This window comes from Macaca nemestrina, chromosome 15 (assembly GCF_043159975.1).
Source record: "Macaca nemestrina isolate mMacNem1 chromosome 15, mMacNem.hap1, whole genome shotgun sequence".
Classification (NCBI taxonomy): domain Eukaryota; kingdom Metazoa; phylum Chordata; class Mammalia; order Primates; family Cercopithecidae; genus Macaca; species Macaca nemestrina.
Window position 1 is genome coordinate 69,243,975 of NC_092139.1, and position 20,468 is coordinate 69,264,442.

General features: G+C 40.3%; 1 protein-coding gene and 1 pseudogene across 1 annotated transcript in view; one reads left to right on the forward strand and one right to left on the reverse strand.

Moving 5' to 3' along the window:
• Positions 1-4,006: 4,006 nt before the first annotated feature.
• On the reverse strand, positions 4,007-5,261 carry LOC139358632 (cyclin-dependent kinase 2-associated protein 2 pseudogene; annotated as a pseudogene).
• Positions 5,262-9,398: 4,137 nt separating this feature from the next.
• Positions 9,399-20,468, forward strand: part of LOC139358635 (POTE ankyrin domain family member G-like) — a 31,229-nt gene continuing 20,159 nt past the window's right edge. The window contains exons 1-5 of the mRNA XM_071079851.1: positions 9,399-10,148; positions 14,895-15,009; positions 15,169-15,342; positions 18,231-18,337; positions 19,667-19,804. Of these exons, the coding sequence (XP_070935952.1) occupies positions 9,499-10,148; positions 14,895-15,009; positions 15,169-15,342; positions 18,231-18,337; positions 19,667-19,804 (1,184 nt within the window). The 5' untranslated portion in view covers positions 9,399-9,498. The remainder of the gene's footprint in view (positions 10,149-14,894; positions 15,010-15,168; positions 15,343-18,230; positions 18,338-19,666; positions 19,805-20,468) is intronic.

Here is a 20,468-nt window from a genome sequence, read left to right on the forward strand (position 1 = left end):
TTCTTCAACTGTAAAATGAAGTAGTTAGACAATGTGAGCATGTGATATCACAACCAGATGTGAAAGTCTGTGGTCCTGTCAGAACAACTTAGAATAGGTTTGGAAATTATTTGAAACCAGCAAAGTGAATATGAAAATAAAGAATTTGAAGCACAGTAGGAGAGAAAAGGAGAGAGGAGAAATAAAAAAAGACACTTTTACAGAAGGATTTTTTATATCTGCATTTATCCTCTGAAACTATAATTATATCAAATATATGATTGATTGCATAGGCCATAAAGTTACTCTAAAATAGTCATTTGTGCACTGCAAGAAGAGTGGCTTTTTCCAACTTCCTTTTGTAAGCCAAAAAGTGAATGAGTCAGATCTCAAGTGATTTAGAGATTTTGCTTTGCAAGGTGGAGGATACTTGCAAAGGGAAAATAGGAGGTTGGAGAGTTTAGGACATAGGCAGTGTAGGGCTGTGTAAATTGCAGAGAACTTGGAGCCGGAAGACTTGAGCGGCATGTAACTGTGGGTGGGCTATGAAATCGCGGAGCCTGGCTTTAAATCCCAACTCAAACATTTACTAATCCTATGATCCCAGGCAAATACCATATCCCCTCTTTGGCTCAGTTTCTACATTTTTAAATAAAGATAAAAATAGTGCCTTACAGCCCGGAAAAAGAAGCACAAGTCACAAGTAGGCGGTGTCCCGTGCTTTTTCTAAAGAGGGCTTCGGGAACTTCAATATTTAAAGGAGAAAGAGCAAGCAGGCAGGAAATTAAAACCAGGGAGGAAAAGAAAGAGAGAGAGTAGGCAAGGAAGCTAATTGCTACATTCTTGCGAGGCTCTGATTAGTTCTCACTGAGTCTGTATGTTACATGTGGCAAAAAAAAAAAAAAAAAAAAGGAAAGAGTCAGTTGTGCATTCATCCTGGCTCTCAGTAAATCTACATTTTACGTAAGTTAAAGTAAGCATGTGAAATTACAGCTATCTGTTTGGGAACAAAAGGATGGCAGTTTTTGAATGACTCAGGTTCCAAGCTTAATTTTTCTTTGTCATAGTGAGTTTGGGGTCCCGAGATTTTATTTTCCTTTCACACTTTCTCCCAATATAAAGCTTCCTCATAGACGCCTTCTTTTTTCAAACATTTACAACCCTCATGGTTTTCTCTCCTTTTAAGTACGGAAAAACATAATACTGTGTAATAATCTTATCTGTCTTAAATACAAGACTGCTTAGGATTCACTTAAAATTTAAAAATGGTTCCACATTCCTGGTTTTCAGCTGGATTGTGATTTCTACCACAAATCAGAGCTTTTTAACATTGAGTTTGAGTTTCACAGACCCAGTAAAGTGGAAATATAGACTTTTTCTTAAGACAGTGTTATGACAGTCCAAAGAATCATGGCCAAACTTAATTACCTGTTGTAAACATCATTGCAGTTTTTTACTGAACTATCAGACACTTTCCAGGGCTTATCACAACGTATACTCTAAGTAAATATTATGGGTCCAGGCACACTGGCCCAGGCCTATAATCCCAATGCTTCGAAAGGCCAAAGCAGGAGGATTGCTTGAGGCCAAGAGTTTGAGACCTGCCTGGCCAACATACCACAACCCCATCTCTAAAAAAAATTTTTTTTTTAAATTAGCGAAGCATGGTGGCAGGTGCCTGTAGATCTAGCTACTTGGGTGGCTGAGATGGGAGGATCACCTGAGCCCAGGAGTAAGGTTACAGTGAACTATGTTCACACCACTGCACTCCAGCCTGGGTGACAGAGTGACACCCTGATTCTAAAAATAGAAAATAAATTAAAAACGCATAAATACGTAAATAAGTATTATGGAATCAGCAAATAAATACATTGAATAAACGATTGAGTAAAATTACTTGGTAATGAGGCCTTTCTTGCCTATCCTTACACAAAATAAATCCCCAGGCCCCCACATCCCCCTTACTATTCATGTTTTCCTCCATACCATTCATAGTCATGTTGTACTACATATGTATTTGTTTATGGTCTTTCTCTTGCTGCTAGAATGTAAACTCCATGATAGAAGAGACGTTGTTGGTGTTTTCCTTTGTATTTTTTTCACTGCTTAATTCCCACTGCTTACAGTAAACACACAATAAATATTTACTATATGGATATTTAAGCAAGTCACTTCCCTTGATTTCTTCAAATTATTTATGTCACTTTGAAAGTAAAATCTCTCTTCTATACATCATTTTTCCTTCAATCTTCACTTTTAATATCTGTCACCGGCAAACTTAACACGTCTGCTCTTTGTCCAGGTCAACAATGAGAATTTTTAAGCACTTTATTCAATAAGTACTGAGTGCTCCTCCATAATGGACACTCTACTATACATTTCTGCCTTACTTGTGGAATGTATTCAATGTAATTACGCCACACACATAGACGTCCAGATCCTTGTGTCAAACTTACTTTCCTTGGCTTTGTGGGAGAACATGTACTTTTATGAAGCTCAGTTTAAGGCAAATGTTTCATGAAAATACAAAACTGATGGATATATGTATGCAGGGGTCCTTCTTATACGTCTTTTATAAACAATGAGGTTGTATTTCTCCTTTAGTATTTAATGTGTTTCATCAGATAATGCCCTACAAGTTTTATCAAAGCTTTCTGTCCATGTTTTGAGGTTGTATGAGAGTGAAAAAAAATGCAGTCTGCTGCTTCACTAATAAAACTAGGACAAAGGCCATTTAAACTTAAATATGTGAAAAACTTGCTTTTATTTCAAGCATTTTAAATGTCTAAATTTGGACTGGAGTAAAGACATTTCATAGAAAAACAGAAATATTTGTACTTGTTTATTTTTCAATCTTGATAACTTTTAATAGTTTACAGCCACAGTGGCAGCTTTTACATGTGTACATGTGTTTAAATATAGTTTCTTACCATAAATAGCCATGTGGCAAAATACCCGCCTCTAGGCAAAAACAAAAAAACAAAAAAACAAAAAAAAACCTTTGCCATTACATAAACACCTTTAAGTAATACTGAAAATAGATGTGAGGTAACTTTTTATCTAAAGTGACTGTAGCCAACATTAAGACATATTCACTGTAACAATTCAAGTTTTAAAATCCTTGTTTTATAACTCTAAAATGTGCCTTTTTAAAAAAAAAATCTTTACATTTATTGCTATTGTACATTTATTTGGCAGGAAACAGGGATGTTTGATGTCTTGCAATGATAAAATTATCCTATTCAATAGAATATTATCTCACATTCTGCATGACTTTTGAACATTCTATAAGACAATTACATAAGAGAAAAACCAATTCGTAGATATCTGAGTGAGTACAACCATTTAATAAATGTGAATAAAAACATTTCCGAACATTTTAATATACACTGCATTTTCTGATAGTAAGATTTTAGGTTAAAATAAGATCACAATTTAAAAAGTTTACCATTTTGAAAAAAATCATATCACTGTTTGCAATGCCATTTTCATACTTGAGATGCTAGTCCAACATATTGCTTATCCATTTGCTTTTGTTTGATTTTATTGTTATTAGATTCATGATAATGCTAAAATACACACACGCACACACACAATTACTTCGGTATTTTTTTTTATTAAAAGCCCAAAGAAAAGTGGTGACAATGTTCAGTTGAAATTTTGAAATTGGGTTTTATAATTCTGCCCACGTAGCAAAGGTTGAAATGGTCGATGAAGATGTAGTTTTTGAAATAATGCAGCAAGTAGTAAAATCAACAAAACCAAGTGAAAATTATACAAGGAAACACAATAATAAGTTAACAAAGGAATTATATATAATACACTTTTTCTTCGTGTTGACAAGACATGATTAAATCCTTTTTAATATTTTCCCATCTCATAAATAAATAAGCTTGCTTGTTAATACTTTGTCTAACTCTAATTTTTATTCTGTTACCAATGTCAGTAATACTTTATTTTTCATTATTTCTCTTATAAAGTGACTTCTGAACCTCCTAGTTTGTTTAAACTATCACAAGGTCAGAAAACCAAACACAGCATGTTCTCACTCATAGGTGGAAATTAAACAATGAGAACACTTGGACACAGGGCAGGGAACATGATACACCATACACCACGGCCTGTCATGGGGTCGGGGGCCGGGAGGAGGGATAGCCTTGGGAGAAATACTTAATGTAAATGATGAGTTAATAGGTGCAGCAAACCAACAGGGCACATGTAAACATATGTAACAAACCTGCACGTTGTGCACATGTACCCTAGAACTTAAAGTATAATAAAAATAAATACATAAATAAAATTAAATTAAAAGGTAAATGCAAACATATTAATCATAAGTAAATGAAATATCTGATGATCTCATTATGTCTGGTAGTAATGTCATCTCTGAGTACTTAAATATTCATCTATATATTCCTTTGCTAAATTTCCCTTTATTTCTCTTTTATATTAAACTTTTTTTTAGAGAGCGCAACTCCAAATCATCTTTTATTAATGGAGAAAGGTCATATTTAGCAAAAGACACAAGGCAGGGAAGTGTCAGACCTGAGGCCTGAGCCCGTGCTGAGGGAGAAGGAGGCTCGGGGCACGTGGGAGAAGTGCTGGGAAGGGCTGAGTGGTGGGGGCCGCAGAATGTTCCAGTGGGCAACACTGTGGGCAGGTCATGGGTGGGACTCACGGGGACCTCGCTGCTAACTCTTGTTGCGTTGGCAGAGTGGGGTGGGGGGAAGGGAGGATCGTTAGTGCTGCCACCTGGAGTGAGAGCCGCCCCTTGGTTCCTGAGGGCACCATCAAGGGACACAGGACAGGAAGCCCAGGATGGTTAGTGCAGCTAGGGATGAGGGCCAGGGAGAAGCAGGTGCTCTGGAGTGGCCGGGAAAAGTCCAGACACGGAGGCTTAGGAGCTTCCTGTTAAGTGCGTGGGTTCCGCCCTGTCTCTGCCAGGCACTCTGACTAGGGATGGATGATCTCTCTCTTCAGGTGCTCCGTGGTGCTCTTGCTGCCAGCAAAGGTGGTCCGGATCCCTTTGCCCATCTCCCCTGTGACCGACAGCAGTTCCCTGTGGGTGCTCTGGGAGCCCTGGGCGCCAGGTGGTTTCATGGCCTGCATGCAGCCGATGGAGGCGGTCCAAAGTCGTTAAATAGCGGTCTGAAAGGGACAGCAGCTTCTGGCACCGAGCCCGACGGCGACGGGACGCTTCCTGTAGGGACCGGGGTGCCCAGCCCAGGGGTGCTGGAGCCGGGGGTGCTGCTGGGGGCAGGTGTGATGGGTTTGTAGGACATCCTCAACTTCTGGGCACTGCGGAGCCAGCAGGCCGCTCCTCAGGGTTTGGCTGCCTGGCCGCTCAGCTGAGATCTGATTTGCAAGCTGGCTGCACGCCCCCTACTAAATCTGTGTTGAACTTTTTAACTGCAATTTTTATTAATCTAAATACAGTTCAGATATTCTCGATGAAAATTTCACATTTTAGTTAGTTGAGACATACTAAAATGTAAAATACACAATGGATTTCAAAGGTTTCATATGAAAAAAGAATGCAAACTATCTCTAGTAATTTTTACATTGATTATATGTTGATACAGTATTTTGGATATATTGAGTTAAAATATGCAATTATTTTTTTAAAAAATCTATGCTACATTTTTGTTAAAAAATTTAAATAAACTATGAAATTACTTCTTGGGATAGAAAAGGGGACATTATTAAATATTTACCTAAATTTTTTTCAAAAACATATCTTTAACAAAAACATTATCAAACAAAACGAAAGTATTTTAATTTTGAATAGGTAAAATAAACTTATTCCTGCTGGAATTCAATCCTGGTATGATTTCTTTTTTACGCATTTGAGGACTCTGTTTATAACCCAGATAAAACATAAAGCTTATGAAACTCCTCTGAGAATGTCGAACACAAATTACCTGTATAGATATCAGGGTGCAGATGATGCTGAGGCCGGGCTGGCTGAAGAACAGCAGGATGAACACGCTGTACTGGCACCGGGGCTGGCCCCAGGTCACCTGCCCTTCATGTACGTGGCGATGGTCACCTGGCTCACCAGCAAAGTGAACAACAGGTCGGTGGCGGCCAGCCGCATACCAGTGTGTAGAAGGCGGTCTCCTTCTGCTCCTCGCGCGACTTGCACAGCAGCACGATGGTCACCAGGTTGCCCACCACTCCAAAAATGGACGGTCCCAGGCTGTCCAGCAGATTGGGCTCCAGGTGAGGGACACATTGACCTGGGAAGGGGTTAATATGACGGTGGCTGGTGGTGTGCAGCCCTGGAGTGTGAAGCTGAGTCTGGGGTGATGGAAGAGAGACAAAGCCTCCATGAGTGAAATGACCACGTGCAGGATGTCAGAGCCACGCCCAGGAAACGGGATGCTAACATGACAAGGGAGGACCTCAGTCCCACTCTCTGGATTGCAACCACTTACCAACTGCAGCCACCCAAATCTCCAGGCTCGCTCTGCTCCTGCCAGCGGCACACCATTGCTGATCTTAATATGTATAAACTGAGCCTCACATTCCTCTTCCTCCTCCCCGCCCCCCCCCCCCACGCCTATCTCACTACTCTGACAAGAGCCATCTTCAGGGAAAGGTAACTCCCTAGTATTATTCCTGACAGATTCTGAGTTAATAAAATGCTCACGGAAACCCTGGAAGACAATTTGGAGAGTGTTCTCTTTCCTCCGTGGCTCCGCCGGCAGTGCCCCATCTCCATGCCTTCTACCCAATGGCCCAAATCCCATGTCACGTGTAGCGGCCCCAGTGGTGGCCTCTGCACAACCCCCCATGGTCAGCCCTCAGCTGTCCTGGACCAGCCTCCAGCCTGCCTTCACCTCCTCCTGCTCAGCCTGGAAAGTGCCAGGGCTTTGGCTTCTGAGAGCCAGGTCTCAGTGGCTGCGATTTAGGGATCTGAGGTCAGAGTGGCCAGTTTTCAAAAACGTGGGAAACAAGAGGGCCAGCGGGATGGATCTGGAAAGAACAGTGCTGGATTACTTGTTCGATTTTTTTCCTTCCTTCAAACATGAATACCAGCTTTGCGGTGCCCCCCGCCCCCCCCCCCCCCCCCCCCCCGTGTAGGCTGTGGGAGGACAGCTTCCAGGTGTGAGCCGCACGCACAGGTGGCAGGAAGCCTGGGTCCCGGCTCTGGCCGCTGTCCGCCCAAGCCGCTAGCAGCGTCAGCAGCTACTGATGTTGGTGGCTGCCGCTCACTGGCATTTATAAAGTACTCCACCGTTGGGTGGGTGCAGAGGCTCATGCCTGTAATCCCACCACTTTGGGAGGCCAAGGCGGGTGGATCACCTGAGGTCAGGAGTTGGAGACCAGCCTGGCCAATATGGCAAAACCCTGCCTCTACTAAAAATACTAGAATTGGCCGGGCACGGTGGCTCAAGCCTGTAATCCCAGCACTTTGGGAGGCCGAGACGGGCAGATCATGAGGTCAGGAGATCGAGACCATCCTGGCTAACACGGTGAAACCCTGTCTCTACTAAAAAATACAAAAAACTAGCCGGGAGAATGGCGTGTACCCGGGAGGCGGAGCTTGCAGTGAGCTGAGATCCGGCCACTGCACTCCAGCCTGGGCGACAGAGCATGACTCCATCTCAAAAAAAAAAAATTAAAAATAAAAAAATAAAAATACTAGAATTAGCCGGGTGTGGTGGCGGGTGCTTGTAATCCCAGCTACTGGGGAGGTTGAGGCAGGAGAATCGCTTGAACCCGGGAGGCGAAGGTTACAGTGAGCCGAGATCAGGCCATTGCATTCCACCCTGGGCAAAATGAGCGAGACTCTGCCTCAAAAAAACAAAACAAAATGAAACAACAAAAACCCCTGCTCCTCCACCCCCTAGCATCAGAATACAGCAGAACATTTAGGTACCCACAGAACATAAACCAAGATGGTCTGTGTCCTGCATTTTAACAAACATTAGAGTTTTAAAAGAACTGAAATCATGTAGAATGTATCCTCCAGCCAAAATGGCATCCAATTCAAAATAAAAAAGTAAGATAACAGCAAAATCTTAAATACTTGAAAGATAAACAGCACACAGTTTTGTTGGTTTTTTCTTTTTTACATTTTTATTTATTTTATTTTAAGTTCTGGGGTGCATGTGCAGGATGTGCAGGTTTGTTACACAGGTAAATTTGTGCCATGGTGGTTTGCTATACATATCAACCCATTGCCTTGGCATTAAACCCAGCATGCATTAACTATTTTTCCTGATGCTCTCCCTCTCCCGCCCCCATCCAGGGGCCCCATTGTGTGTTGTTTCCTTCCCTGTGTCCATGTGTTCTCATTGTTCAGGTCCTACTTATAAGTGAGAACGGTGTTTCGCTTTCTGTTTCTGCATTAGTTTCCTGAGGATAATGGCTTCCTGTTCCATCCATGTCCCTGCAAAGGACATGATCTCATTCTTTTTTTATGGCTGCATAGTATTCCATGTTGTATGTGTACCACATTTTCTTCATCCAGTCTATCATTGATGGACATTTGGATTGATTCCATGTCTTTGCTATTGTGAATAGCGCTAAACAGCAAGCACACTCCTAAGGGAAAAGTCTCAAGGGAAACTATTAAATATATTAAACTGAATAAAAATACGACATATCACACTTGATTCAACACAGGTAAAGCCAGTGCTGGCAGAAAATGTGTTTCACTAAATGTGTATGACGGAAAAGTAGAAATTTCTCAAATAAAATTTCAGCTATCACATCAAGAAAGTAGAAAATAGTAGCAAAATAAAACCAAAACAAATATAAGAAAGAAGCCCGAGCTCTGAGCGGCAGCGGTGGCCACCGGCAACAGCACTGCCACGAGTGTCTTGCGGGCTTTCCTCAGAGGAGCCTGTCAGCATCCTCCAGTTCCAGGCGCTCTAGCCCCTGTCCTGCTTCAAGAGGCTTTTTCCAACCAGAGGCCTCTCCTCCATAGCCTGAAGGCTCGGCCAGTTCCCACGAAATTTGCTGGGAACGCAAGGCTGTCACTGATATTCGTGGCACCAAGACTTGTGCGCAGGTTGCACACATTGGCCACTGTCTGTGCCACGTGCAATGAGCCGCCTGAGGCGCGCACACCGCATGCGCACGCGCATAACGGCTTGGCTTGCCTGTAACGGCTAGGCCTGGCTCTGCGTTCCTGGCTTGGCTTGGCGTTCCTCGCTTGGCTCGGCCTTAATCGCTTTGCCCGGTGTTTCTCGCTTGGATTGACCTTTCCTCCATCGCGTTCCTTTGCTGGGCTTGACCTTTTCGCTGCTGGGCTTGGCATTCCCTTGGCTGGGTTGGGTGTTTCCTTTGGGCGGGGCGGGGCGGGGGTTGGCCCTTCCTGGGGGGGGGGGCGTGGGATCACCCCGGGTGGGCGTGGGCTTTCCCCGGCTGGGTGTGGGTTTTCCCGGGTGGGGTGGGCTGGGCTCCCCTGCTGGGGTTGGCAAGTTTGGGCTGGGATTGACCTTTCTCTTCAAACAGATCGGAAACCCAGAATTTCCTGCTAGTTGGTGAAACTGGTTGGTAGAGGCGATGTGCTCGCGACTACCGGCCTCCCCTGGCTGTTCAAAGCAGATGGTGGCTGAGGTTTCTTCAATACCTGCTGCCTCAGCTGTGAAGAAGCCATTTGGTCTCAGGAGCAAGATGGGCAAGTGGTGCCACCACTGCTTCCCCTTCTGCAGGGGGAGCGGCAAGAGCAACGTGGGCACTTCTGGAGACCAGGATGACTCCGCTATGAAGACGCACAGGAGCAAGATGGCTAAGTGGTGCTCCCACTGCTTCCCCTGCTGCAGGGGGAGTGGCGAGAGCATTGTGGGCCCTTCTGGAGACCAGGAGGACTCTGCTATGAAGACGCACAGGAGCAAGATGGCCAAGTGGTGCTGCCACGGCTTCCCCCACTGCAAGGGGGACGGGGAGAGCAACGTGGAAGCTTGGGAAGACTACGACGACAGCGCCTTCATGGAGCCCAGGTACCACGTCCCCAGCTGCAAGGGGCGCGGGGAGAGCAACGTGGAAGCTTGGGAAGACTACGACGACAGCGCCTTCATGGAGCCCAGGTACCACGTCCGTGGAGAAGATCTGGACAAGCTCCACAGAGCTGCCTGGTGGGGTAAAGTCCCCAGAAAGGATCTCATCGTCATGCTCAGGGACACTGACGTGAACAAGACGGACAAACAAAAGAGGTAACCCGGCCTGAGCTGGGAGGAGGTGGGACGTGGGGGGATGATGGGGACATACCCTCCTGGCGGGATCGGGGTCCTGGCTTTCTGTTCCTCCGCAGGCCCCACACCACCCTGGGTGTGGAAACCTCAGAGAGGTCAGGGCACAGGCCCTTTATGAACAACAACGCAGAAACAAAACTTTAGCTGATTTCCTATCCGATTATAATTTCCCTTATAGAGCACTAATAGACTGTATGAAAGTGATTTAACTCGCAAAATCAAGTCGATGCAGCAGATTATTTTTAATGTACACATTTTAAAACAATGTTCTATACATTATAGAAAGGTGTATATTGAGAACTAAGTCCCATAATATATCAACTTCTGGGCTAAATATTTTTCAAATAAAATCCAATATGGATTTGATATCAATGTACCCTATGTAAATATGTCCTTTACTGAGGAACCTTACAAGGAAACTGAAATGGGAAGATGGTTTGTGTCCTTGAATAGGAAGATTCGTTTTTCTTAAGATGTGAGCTTTTTCTGTGTTTATCACTTTTACGTAAGCCAAATAAAAATAGCAAAGTTTTAGCATTTTTACACTGCACATCCTGTATTTTATTGCTGTAATAAGTTAATTTTTAGTAACAGAATGGAAAAAGACTTGCTTTTCCAGATATCAAAATGTGATGTGCTATTTCCACAAATTGTTTACTAACAACTGAAAAAATATCAATGAATAGAACAGAATAAGAAATCCGGAAATACCCAAATATATGTAAGAATTTAGCACTTGATAATGGTGATGTTTCATATTGATAAAGCAAGATTAATCATTAATAAATGAAATGCATGCTGTTTGGAGAAAACTAGCTAGATTTTTATGTCACAAAAGTAAGTTCCTGGAGTATAGATTAAAATTTTTAAATATACAAAAGGAGAAAAGTACCAGAAGAAAACACAAAAGCCTATTTATATATGCAACTATTTATTTATTTATTTATTTTTCTGGGACAAAATCTCACTCTGTTGCCCAGGCTGGAGTTCAGTGGCGCAATATCAGCTCACTACAACCTCCGCCTCCCGGGTTCGAGCAATTCTCTGCCTCAGCCTATTGAGTAGCTAGGATTACAGGTGCCCGCCACCACACCTGGCTAATTTTTTGTATTTTCAATAGAGGCAGGATTTCACCATCTTGGCCAGGTTGGTCTTGAACTCCTATCCTTGTGATCCACCCGCCTCAGCCTCCCAAAGTGCTGAGATTACAAGCCTGAGCCACTGAACCAAGCATATATATGCAGATATAATAAAATAAGCTCAATTTAAGATTGGGCAAGGTACTTTTTTGCATATCTACCAGTGACCTGTGCACATAGGAAAATGTAGTGTTCCTGGCAAGAGAAGGAATATAAGTTAGAAGAGGAATGAAATACTGTTTTCTATTTAAGTTAGAAGAGGAATGAAAGGTTGGCTGCGGTGTCTCACGCCTGTAATTCCAGCACTTTGGGAGGCCAAGGCAGGTGGATAACGAGGTCAAGAATTTAAGACTAGCCTGGCCAGCATGGTGAAACCCCATCTCTACTAAAAAATACAAAAAATTAGCCAGTCATGGTGGCATGCACCTGTAATCCCAGCTACTCAGGAGGCTGAGGCAGGAGAATTGCTTGAACCAGGGAGGTGGAGGTTGCAGTGAACTGAGATTGCACCACTACACTCCAGCCTGGATCATGGAATGAGACTTCATCTCAAAAATAAATTAATTAATTAATAATAAAAATAAATAAATAAAGGAATGAAATACTGTCTTCTATCCACAAAGTGTGTGAGGGTGAAGAACAGTGGTACTTATGTAGTTGCTGAAAGTTTAAGCTGCTGCAACTTTTCTAACACACTTCGATGATAAGAACCACATGTTAAAAATGTGTATGCCTTTTACCTATCAACTCTATTATACTGAAATATCTGTATGAAATAGAGACATAGGTTTTTCTTAGTATTGCTTAAAATAGCAGTGTATTGAGAAGAGCTCACATAAAGATTTTATGAAAAAGTTTCAGTGCATCCATAGGATGGAATAATATGTAACCATTGAAGGTATCAGTAGATACAGAGATATGTTGTGCAAAGATGTGCTTTGCTATATGAAGTGAGGAAAAAATCAGTTTGTTATACACATACACAAACAGAATCTGCTCTTGTGTTACCTGAAAACATGTAGAAAACATAATCAAACTTATTTCTGGGGATTTGTAAGTGAAGTTCTTCCCTTTCTCTTATCTGTGATTTCTGCAATGAATATCTGAAAAGTTTTAGTTAAATTTCACTAGTAATGAAATAATCCTTGGGAAGAGAAGAAATATGTTACTTGCATAGATACAAATAATTTCTCACATTTTATTATTTATTTTTATTCCTGTGGATAGCTATCTTCTGTGAACTTTTACCCTGTTGAGAAGTAGAGGGTTTCTGTTTACCTGTTCCTGTAGATTTTATTGTATATACATTTTATTATAAAATTATCTTTTCATTATATATATAAACATGTGTAAAAGGTATGAATTAATTATTTTATTTTATTTATATATTCATGAAAACTAAAATAGCAAACATAAATGACCATTACTATTGTAAATGTATTGCTCTACTCAACAGGAGCATTCTTTAAAAATATTGAACTCCCAAGCTGTGTTTATGCATTCTTTCAATCCGTTTAGTCATCAAACATAAGCCAGACACCTATTATGTGGAAGGCATATTCTACCATCTCTCAGGATCCTTCCGTCTTTGAAAACTTCATATTTACCTGCTGGGCCTGAGCAAGTTGAGAGATTTAAAATTGGGGCATTAGGAGGTAATCTCAATTGAAACTTTTCTTCCCTCCTTTCAAACAAAAGCATTTCTGAAGGTAGACAATAGTAAAAGATAACCCTCAACTACCCTTCTGAAAATGTATAAGTCTTGAGTAAAGACTGTTTTAGTACTTTAAAGAACTAAAATGTGGTACACAAACAGCATGGAATACTATGCAGTCATAAAAGAAAGAACGAGAGCATGTCCTTTGCAGGGACATGGATGGTGTTGAAGGCCATTATCCTTAGCAAACTAACACAGGAACAGAAAACCAAATACCGCACGGTCTCACTTATAGGTGGGAGCTAAATGATGAGAACGCACGGACACCTAGAGGGAAGCGACACACACTGGGGCCTATCAGAGGGTGGAGGTGGGAGGAGGGAAAGAAGCAGCAAATAGAACTAATGGGTACTGGGCTTAACACCTGGGTAATGAAATAATTTGTACAACCAACCCCCTTGACACGTTTTTACCTATGTAACAAACCTGCACATCCTGCACCTGTACCCCTGAAAGTAAACGTTGAAAAAAAGCTCCACAAATAGTTTCATAAATTCATTTTAAAAGGAGAAGAATTATAACAGTCTTAAATCCTAATATGAATGATTGGAAATATCTAATGTACATACATTGTATAAATCTAAGTTTTTTTGTTTTTTTTTTTTTTTTGAGACGGAGTCTTGCTCTGTCACCCAGGCTGGAGTGCAGTGGCCGGATCTCAGCTCACTGCAAGCTCCGCCTCCCGGGTTTACACCATTCTCCTGCCTCAGCCTCCCGAGTAGCTGGAACTACAGGCGCCCGCCACCTCGCCTGGCTAGTTTTTTTTTTTTTTTTTTTTTTTTTTTTTTTTTTTTTTTTGTATTTTTTAGTAGAGACGGGGTTTCACCGTGTTAGCCGGGATGGTCTCTCGATCTCCTGACCTCGTGATCCGCCCGTCTCGGCCTCCCAAATTGCTGGGATTACAGGCTTGAGCCACCGCGCCCGGCCAAATCTAAGTACTGATAAAAATGAGCCCATGCCATTCATTTGAATTTCAAGCTTTCTTTGGCGTAAAGTTTTTGAAAACTAAAGAAATAGATTATTTTAGAAATTTGTTTGTGTTTTCACCTCAGCCCTCTTATTCCATACTTCTTTTAAGAACTAAAATTTATCTAAATGCTAGTCAACTGACTGGAACCGCCCCAGACGTGTTATATTGTAACATATTCTACTTAATGTAAGGCACCAGGGATTGTATGATGCCCCATTATTGTATGTCTCAATAAGAGAATTATTTAAATGCTGCCAATTATAGTTATAGTAAATCATGAATTATAAGTGGTATTTCAGTGTGAGAAATGGTGAAACATAGAGACAATGATCATCTTAGAATCACTAAAATACATCGTTACCTGTAATCTTTAAAACATACCTGAAAGTGTAGGTATAATTGTATCATCTCACTGAATTCAAATGTTGTCTTTAGTGGTATTAGTAAAAATTATAATATCTTACAATTACTGAGCTGTTATTTGTGTTAGGAACTATTCTATATCTTTCGTGTAGAGTCTTATTTAAGCATTACTGTGGTTTCCTCGGAGAAATCGACTCTTTTCATTCCCATTTTATTGATGAGGAAATTGAGAGCCAAAAAAGGTAAGCAACAGCTGGGAAGCATCAGAGCTTCAAGTAGGATTCCAGCCCACGTTGAATGCCATTCAAGGGCTCTGCTCTTCCTATTCAAATAGGCTGCTCTTTCATTCATACAGTGAGTCATGAGGTAATAAGTAGTGTGCTTTCTTCAAAGGGAAATTAAGTTTGTTTTGAAGGCAGAGTAATAGCAGGCTATTCTGTGTTTGCTATTGCATGAATCATTGATGTAGCTGTAGATCGTGCACTACAATTTCCTAAAAAGTCTTCTCACTCTCATAGGACTGCTCTACATCTGGCCTCTGCCAATGGGAATTCAGAAATAGTAAAACTCCTGCTGGACAGACGATGTCAACTTGATATCCTTGACAACAAAAAGAGGACAGCTCTGATCAAGGTATGCAGTAGTCAACTATATCAGTATGAGATGGCTTTGATTTCAATACATAGCATAAAAATGAGTTTTCTCATTTAAATGGAACTAGTTGGTGAAAGCTGTGGAATGTTAGTTTTAATTCTCAGGACTTATAATTTATTTTTGGTCTAATACTGACAGGCTGTACAATGCCAAGAAGATGAATGTGCATTAATGTTGCTGGAACATGGCACTGATCCAAATATTCCAGATGAGTATGGAAATACTGCTCTACACTATGCTATCTACAATGAAGATAAATTAATGGCGAAAGCACTGCTCTTATACGGTGCTGATATTGAATCAAAAAACAAGGTATAGGTCTACCAATTTCATCTTCAAAATACTAAAATGCATTCATTTTAACATTGACCTGGGTAAGGGCCAGGCATTCATTTTAACGTTGACCTGGGTAAGGGCCAGTTTTCCATATTTGGAAGCTCAAGCATAACCTGAATGAAAACAATTTGAAATGAGTTAATTATCTAAGACTTTGTTTTAAATATTGTTACTTTTAAAGAAGCATTCGAGGGTACAGTTTTTTTTTAAATGCTCTTGTGGTTTATGTTTTTTTAAAAAACACTGAATTTGTAAAAGGTAATACTTTGTTTTTTTTCATGCCAGGTTTTTTTTCCCCTAATAAATGTAAAATGACAAAATTTGCCCTGGAAATAGGTTTTACATTAAAACTCCAAGAAAACTCAAACACAATTCAGTGAATAGTAATCCTGCCCCTTTGGCAAGTCCCCCCCAACCCCGCAAAAAAAAAAAAAAACAGTAATAGATATGAGGTGATGGATTTCTCAGTGACAAGTCTTTTTCTCAGTGACAAGTCTTAAGATATTTCTGATTGCATATGAGGCAGAAGCGGAAAGGGAAAAAGACAGCAATCAGAAATATCAAGGCCAATTTGGAAATTAGGTAATGGAGGGAAAGACCATGAAGAGGTTTTCTGTGTGTGTGTGTGTCTCTGCACGTGTGTGTGTGTGTTGCTGTTGATCATTCATTTGTTTCCTTTGTATGATGAGACAAGGTTCTTTTCAATTTTAGAGAATGACAGTTTTCAGTTTGGGAGAGGGAGTTAGTGGGTTGTAAACTGCTTAGAGATCAATTTCAGGAAGCCTCTGAGGATCCAGATTGGCAGTGAATAGGTGGTAATGTAGTGGGAAACACTTGAGCAGAGGGAACGACAAGTAATTAACTGACTTAGTGTCCTATTCTGGTAAAAATGGCCAATTGGAGTCTCAACTCTGCTTTCAACTCTAGAATATCTTGATAGGAAGGTGGGTGATAAGGGGCTTATAAGGAACAAGATCAGGTTGGATTTTGAGTTTACTAGACCTTGTTCTACTCTTACCGGGGAAAATTATGTGATATTTTCAGCAAATGAGTGTCTCTCCTACTCTTTCCTCTTTTTGGCCAAATCCTCAAATGATAAAGGGAATTGGTTATGTGGATGAGCGCTGAGACTGAAGTAATCATCTATTGCACTAGCTTCCAGCTAGAGTTGTGCATTCCAGTTACCTCAGGAAAATTTTTAAATAATCCACAAGTCTAGGCTTTCCCCTGAAGATTTTGATAGAGTAAGTCTCATATGTACACTTAAAAATGTTTCCTTGAAGCCAGGCATGGTGTTGCATGGCTGTAGTCCCAGCTGCTGGGGAGTCTGAGGTGGGAGGATTGCTTGAGCTCAGGAGTTCGAGTCTAGCCTGGTCAACATAATGAGACCCTGTCTCTAACAACAACAACAACAACAAATTTCTCAAAATCTGGATACACTTCTGCTTAAGAACCATGAATACATAAGTGTAATATGTAAATTCTTATGTCTCAGAAACTTAAGATATTTCTAGAAGAGTTGGAGTTGGATATGTGCTAATTCCTTTAAATCTTTCCTTTCCAATAACATTAATCTAACTTTTTTTTGGTTGGTTTTTGAGATGGGGTCTCAATCTGTTCCCCAGGCTGTAGTGCAGTGGTGTGATCACAGCTTACCACAGCCTTGACCTCCCCAAGCTCAGGTGGTTCTCCAATCTCAGGTTTTTTGTTGTTGTTGTTGTTGTTTGTTTGTTTGTTTGTTTTTTAGTAGAGACGAGGTTAATGCCATGTTTTTCAGGCTGACCTTGAACTCCTGGGCTCAAGTGAATCACCCACCTCAGCCTCCCAAAATGCTAGGATTACAGGTGTGAGCCACCATTCCTGGCCAAGTCTGACTTTTATATGTGGATGAAACATTAAAATGAATATTATTGGCACTATCAGCTTACGGAATAATACCTTTTCCTTTATACCTTCAGTTCTTCCCTGCCATTCAGAAGGTCTTTAGAAATTTGCAGTGAGTAGTCTTTCATTAAGTAGAGAATGGCCCTCTCAGGATTTTGTGTCTCTTTGTTCACTTATTCAAGTGCTTAGGTCAGTAAGTCATTGTTAAGAGCAGAGTTTTCTCAATTAGAATTGTAGCAAATTCTAAACCTTTTTTTTAATCAATTGAAGCTGTATTGTGGACTATCCATTATGTCTCTTATGTTTGCAGAGCTTTGACATAATCAAGATGGCAGGTTTAAACACTAAAAACCATGGAGTTATTAAGAATACAGACGGGAATTCTGTTAATTTCAGTAATCCTATGAACTGATGATTTAGTTAACAATCTGGAAAAAGTAAATACAAATAGATTTTAAATGAATGAATGGGAAAATTCTTCAAATGGGCAGTAGGAGTATTAATAGCAATTTTTATTGCACATTGGAGCTTGAACTTTTGGTAAAACATGTGAAACTAAAGAAATATTTTACATTCAAATTCTTGCTTTATACACAAGAATTTTGTCTTAGGGTTGGATAATATAGAGATAAAAGATACATCCCCTGCCCTCAAGAAGCTCTTTGCTTAAATGGAAAAAAAATCATCATCCAAAAGTGCCATGCCAAATGCTGGGTTAGAAGCAAAGAGTCTTGGAAGCAGTAAATGTTGAAAGTGAGTTTTTGAGATGATCAGAGTTGATGTGGTCAGGCAGCGAAGGGGTGTTTCCAAGGGAAGCAGCAGCATGTGGGAAAGCACAGAAGAGTGAGATGGAAGCAGCTACATTTGATTTACTTTCTATGAGTGTAAGTCCATGGGATCTTATATAAAGTTTCCAGTTCAGCTGAGAAATACATAATTTTTTGAATTACATATTGTTTTTGTTTTATATTGTTTTACAGCATGGCCTCACACCACTTTTGCTTGGCGTACATGGACAAAAACAGCAAGTGGTGAAATTTTTAATCAAGAAAAAAGCTAATTTAAGTGCACGTGACAGATGTGGAAGGTATAGTTATTTCTTTTAATCTGTGTGTTGTTCGAGATTGATAGCAGTCACTCAAGTCATAAATAATAAATTAGTAAGATTAAATTATACTTATTGGGACATAGTGATGAGTATCAACACAAATCAGTTAAGTAGAAAAACAATTATTTGGACTGGGCAACATGAAGAACAGTTTTAGTAGGATTCATCTTCTCTTATTGTATTGACTGATGTTATTTGTTGTATGGTGTTTTTGGTTAGATGATATTATGTTAGCTAAAGGGATTTCATGTTAATTTTATGAAATGTGAATTTTAGGTTTAGTTTACTTTATGACCCAGTATTGAACTTCTTAACCTTTTCTAGTAGTTTTTAACCTCTGTGTCTTATATGCTTTTCTGCTAAATATGCTGCATGAAACCTAAATAGGAGTTGAAAATCCTTTTTTCTATTCAATGACTCTGCTTTAAGTTGCCTTGTTTGAAGAATATTAATGTTAGCTTATCCCTACTTGACAATTAATTGCTATTCCCACATACTGTGGGTCCAACAGCTTTTCCTTTTCTATTTCCAGTGTATTTTGATGGTTTTATTTTTAATTGGTATGGAGAGAGGGAGTGAAGATAGTTTTAAGTGGATACACTTTTCCTTTAATGAAGGCAAGCCGTAGGTGGGTGATAAAGAGAAAAGAGCTAGGCTTTGGATTCACACAAGACTGGGTTTAATCCCTAGCTTTCTTACTTGGTAAGTGTGTGACCTTGGGAATCTTATTTACCACCAAATGTGTTGTCATATATGAAAAGTAGGAGAATATATCCTTCAAATTGATTGTGCATAAGTAAGGAAGATATATATGGCATTTAATTCAGTGCCTAGCACATGCTTATTGGCATCATTAACTGAAACTGTTATGACTATTCTTACCATTATTATTAATATTACTGCTTTCAGCAAGCAGAGAGCTCTTACTTATCTTACCCTCTAGCTGATTTTCTATTACAGCATATCAGTCTAGGGAAGCTGTAAGGAAATCTTCACTTATAACTTTGTCCACTTCAGATAAGTGGCCCTAGCATTGTTTCTTGCCCATTGAAAGACTTTAAATTAATGTCTTCTACTTTCCAATACCTCACTGAGATAAGAGGTTTCCTTGTTGTCCCTTCCTTTAAACCTTGTTGGTATTTTACAAAGATGAACACTTAAGCACCCAAGTGCTTGTGTGTTTTAGTGCATGTAAATCTTTAATTCTGCATGGACAGGCAAGATGTTAAGTTGATAAAGTATATCAAATTAGCTTTTAAAATAAGTTTATTACAGTTCCTAAGGGAGAAATTATCTCTGTCATTTTAGAAATGCTCTCATACTTGCTGTACGTTGTGGATCAGCAAGTATAGTCAGCCTTCTACTCGAGCAAAATATTGATGTCTCTTCTAAAGATCTATCTGAACAGACGGCCAGAGACTATGCTGTTTCTAGTCATCATAATGTGTAAGTGTTTACATTAAAAGGCGAGTTAATGCTAAATTGAGGTTTAAAATAATTATAACAAGAACATCTTACATATCAGGTGAGATGTCATAGTGCCGTTCAGCTAGTTTTAGAGTGGCAGTCAGTTAGTCCCCTGCATCAGCCAGAAATCAGAAAAAAAGCAAGACAATTTAGAAGTACCAATGGATACAGGATTCTTTATCTCAGGACTTTTAAGACCTTGATACTTAGAGATCCCAACATTGTTCATTTCATCCAAGTATAACACCTATGGATGGGATTAAAAAACAGTGTCATAGCTTTCATTTTTCTGATTAGTTATTTGGGTCTTGAAATGTCCAGCTTAACAAAAAACCTTGTACTGTCTTCTGGAGACTATTTCCTACATACTCCTTGAATTTCTCAATAACTGAAGGGATTCACTAAATCCAAGGAAGACAGTCCCTTTTTTCAAGTCAAAAGGAGCAGAATAAAAAGGACATTCCAGTCATTTTGATGTTTCCGTTGTTTCTGTTGCTGCGTTGTTGCCACTCAAACTGGTCCTGTTGCCTGGTAATGGTTGACCTTTGACACCAAGATGCCCTTACTGATTCAGATCCCTCAAGTCTTTAAGTTCCCATATCTATGCTTCTATGCTCAGCCATTGTTCCCAAAGCACCAGCAC